The sequence below is a fragment of the Centruroides vittatus genome, unplaced genomic scaffold (genome assembly GCF_030686945.1).
Source record: "Centruroides vittatus isolate TY-2023 unplaced genomic scaffold, ASM3068694v2 contig_355, whole genome shotgun sequence".
In the NCBI taxonomy this organism is placed as follows: domain Eukaryota; kingdom Metazoa; phylum Arthropoda; class Arachnida; order Scorpiones; family Buthidae; genus Centruroides; species Centruroides vittatus.
In genome coordinates, this window is record NW_027122178.1 from 2,051,595 (window position 1) to 2,055,258 (window position 3,664).

At 30.0% G+C, this 3,664-nt stretch overlaps 1 protein-coding gene across 1 annotated transcript; it reads right to left on the reverse strand.

Moving 5' to 3' along the window:
* Positions 1-512: 512 nt before the first annotated feature.
* Positions 513-1,872, reverse strand: LOC136974741 (zinc metalloproteinase nas-6-like). The gene is made up of 5 exons (XM_067269686.1): positions 1,785-1,872; positions 1,642-1,719; positions 1,442-1,565; positions 1,205-1,380; positions 513-754 (listed from the first exon to the last, which is right to left on the reverse strand). The coding sequence occupies exons 1-5, from the start codon at positions 1,870-1,872 to the stop codon at positions 513-515; spliced, it is 708 nt and encodes a 235-aa protein (XP_067125787.1).
* Positions 1,873-3,664: the final 1,792 nt, after the last annotated feature.

The following is a 3,664-nucleotide window of genomic DNA, read 5'->3' on the forward strand; positions in this document are numbered from 1 at the left end:
TCTAGCTAGCAAACGTAAATCGAATTGTATTTTTCCTAATCTCATGACTCAGGTAGCTCTGGCCTCCTTGCTCCTCCTTCGTTTGCTTCATGGATATCTTTTCCTTTCTTTCAATTATTATTGAAAGAAAGGAAAATATATGAAACAAACCATTTTTATAATCCTTTTACATGATATAAATGCTAATTTCGTGTCTTATTCAAACAGTTTATTATTTACAATCTTTGCAAAAATTGTTGATTGTTCACTAAATACTTGGTAACTGACTTTTGTATCGCCCTTATAATGAGCAAAAGTTTGATTTTGTTTTTTGTTAAAGAGATTTTAATTTTAAAGGCTTTTTAAAATGTAAATATATTTATATGAAATCATTAAAATTTTATCAATATAAATAAATGATTTAATAAAATCTCAGCACAAAATCAAGTTGAATAATTTTAACATATAAACTAAGATAAAGTCTAAGATAAGGATTTGCATAATTCAATTTTATTTATATTTTTATTAACGAATTAATCAATACTTATTTTTTTACACTTATATAACTTATTTATACGAGCAATATCACTTTTGCTCAGTCCTGGTTTATTGTCAATCTCAACGAGTCTCACACCCGGTTTAGTAGCTTCTATAGTTTTGTCGTGCCCATTCTTTGAAAATAACGTTTCTCCATAGAGCATTATGGAATTATAATCAAATTCACTGAATGGTCTCACTTGATATGGCAAATTATTAATGAACTGCGACCTCATATCTAGAAATGAACATAAATCATTAAGCATAAGAATTAATTTACATTGCAAATTATTTATTGTGACATCGTCACAATGCCGGGCTGCAATTTTTATCCACATTTTAAATGTATTTAACTTAAAATATATGCTCTCGATCTCAAGTTAGTAACGTCTTGCCCCAGTATATCGTACTTTTTCTACTAGCAACAGAGTTCTGCCGGTCATTATCTAACTCCTTTCAGGGAAATTTTTGAATTGAAATAACGTAATTTTCTGTTGCAATCGGAAATTCTTCTATAGTTTATCAGGGCCTGCTGTCATAAGCCTTCAATGTCTGGTCTTGACCTCCAAGTACCTAACTCCGTTCGCGAGATTAAAGAAGGACAGACGGACGACAGTGGAAATTTATAGGTCTACAATTTTTATTTTAAATTGTAGCCCGATATTTGTTAATATGTATAAATTCTTACCTGATTCTATATTTTTCCAATTTACTTTTATGTATTTGTCTCTGTCGGGTCGATTGTGCTCGTGGTAGAAGCCAAGAACGTGGTTCAATTCGTGAATTATGATTCCAAGATGAAGACAATCGTCTCCGAGTGACAATGGTTGTTCTCCTTTATGTCGGCCTATCATCGTATAACAACTGAAAGAATATTAATTGTAAGAATTTTGCTTATATTTTTGAAAATTTCTGCTAAACTTACCCATGGCCTTTGAAAATTTTCACGAAGTTTTCTTCATCGGTTCTGTGTTTAAATCGAACACAACTATATCTATGAAAGCTCATCATGGCCGAGTTTATTAACCGTCTAGCCCTGTTAGAACTTACTGAAATTTTTAAGATAATATATTCAAAGATAAATATTTAAAATATTATTTTAATATTTAAAAAATAAATTTTTACGCAGGTCATCTTCAATTACGTATGGCACAATTCCTCCCGGCCACTGCAATGAGTGATCAACATCGGCCGAATCCACCACTTAAATTTGATATTACGGTTAATTAATTTAACAATTAAAAACATTAATATCGATGCAATTTTACCTTTAGAATGCCCCCGATTGAAATTTTCAGAATTTAGATGATTTCTAGTATTAGAAAAAGCTAACAGGAAGATTGCTAAGCAAATCATTTTTACAAATTACAACTTGAAACGAACATATCGTTATGTAATAAAGATAAAATTGCTCTGTATACAAATGCGCTTTTTACACAGTGTGCATATTTGTTATCTTTCTGAAATAAATGCAGAATAAACATTTAGATAATTTAGTCAGGGCTTGATCTAGATAATTTTGCGAAGGGGACAAAGATTGGGTTTGACGCCCCTTATGTCAATTGAATAATTTAAATACCTTTATTGAATTTATTTTCGGCAAAAACAAAATGATGTAAGAATGTAATGGCAACACAACACATGGACGATCTACCAAGGGGATTATGTTAAAGTAGACAATTTCAGTTAAACTAACATTATGAAACAAGTTATATTCATCTAAATGTCAGTCAATAATTTTAAATCTGTTATATTTAATGCACATAGTGCTTATGAGGAATAAACTGAAGATGGTGCTGACTCTTCTTTAATTTCATTTTTTATAGCAAATACAAATAGCTTGAAATTTTGAATATTTTCAATATAGTTAATTTCACGTAGAGGAAAGAAAAGAAGAAAGAGAAAAGAAGCAAAGAGCTTTTCTCTTAAGAAGAAAAGTAAAGAAAATGGTGTAAATGTCGATCAATAACGGATTGGCATTTGTAGTTGACGAAGAGAAATCTTCATTTATATTGAAAAGTAAGGAATTTTACTCGCATAACAAGATACTAACTTTTTGTAAACAGGTTCGGTTGAAAATACCGACACAATCAAAATCCCTGCAACATGAAACTCCATACACAATCAAAATGTCGACAAAATAAAATCCTGATATTGTTATTGTTTTTACATAGACAATAAAGAATTGTTCCAATTAAATATTTGAAAAGAAATTTTTATAAATAAATGTTTGCAAATTTCGGAAATTTTCTGTGGACAGTTTCGTATGGTTTAAACGAAAAGAGCATAAAAAATGCTCAAAAATGATTAATGATCGGTTTAACTGTGTTTTCTGTGCCAAATAAAGTTAGCTTTACAATAATTGATTACATAGTATTACGTATTGATGTATTATCTGATAATATAACATTCTATATCTCTACATATATATTGATAGTAACAACCGGTTTTTCTTTTTTTAAATTTCACGAATTTAGAACCATCTGTAAAATTTTAACAGTTAACTGTTAGGTTCAAAATAATTTCTGAGCTTCATTTCATTTATATTTAAGCAAAGAAATTACTTTCATGCTGTGGCCCCGTAAAATTGAAGTATTTCTTTCTGGACTTATTACAGCTAGTAAATAAAATGGAACAAAAGATATTAAATCACAAGTTATTTGTTACAATTATGAAAGTCAGGGAAAAAATTGTAATTCGAAATAGCTTTAATTTCAATAGAAATGAAATAAGACAACATTAATCGATAAAAGTTTTTTGTCTGTGCTTTGTTGCTGGATTATTACACAAAGAATTTTGTTTGCGAAAATTTTAATCGCCATGGATTTTATATCGTGTCAAACTTTTCTTTGACGATATCTTGATAAAATGTTACCCTGTCGGTATTTGAAATGTGTAGGAATATTGATTTGTCGGGATTTTAGTCGGATCCGTTGGTAAACAGGTGCACCGAGGGGGATAGATAAAACCACTGAACATCAATAGTTGGTGCGGATTCGTGCCTCACCAACAGGCAGCCACGTGGAATTTTAGGGGCTTTCTTGAGTGTCTAACACATAAGAAAAGACCGGTTTCTATTAGAAAATGATCTAGGGAGGCATCTTCCTTAAAAATAAATTGAATAGTAAAATTAATTATATCAATAAAT

Bases quoted from the DNA above. Each gene is read 5' to 3' on its own strand.
- LOC136974741 (XM_067269686.1), bottom strand. From the start codon at position 1,872: ATGATTTGCTTAGCAATCTTCCTGTTAGCTTTTTCTAATACTAGAAAT. The intron at 1,720-1,784 runs GTAAAATTGCAT...ATCAAATTTAAG, and splicing joins CAATCGGGGGCATTCTAAAG to TGGTGGATTCGGCCGATGTT. The intron at 755-1,204 runs GTAAGAATTTAT...GTTCATTTCTAG, and splicing joins TTGGAAAAATATAGAATCAG to ATATGAGGTCGCAGTTCATT.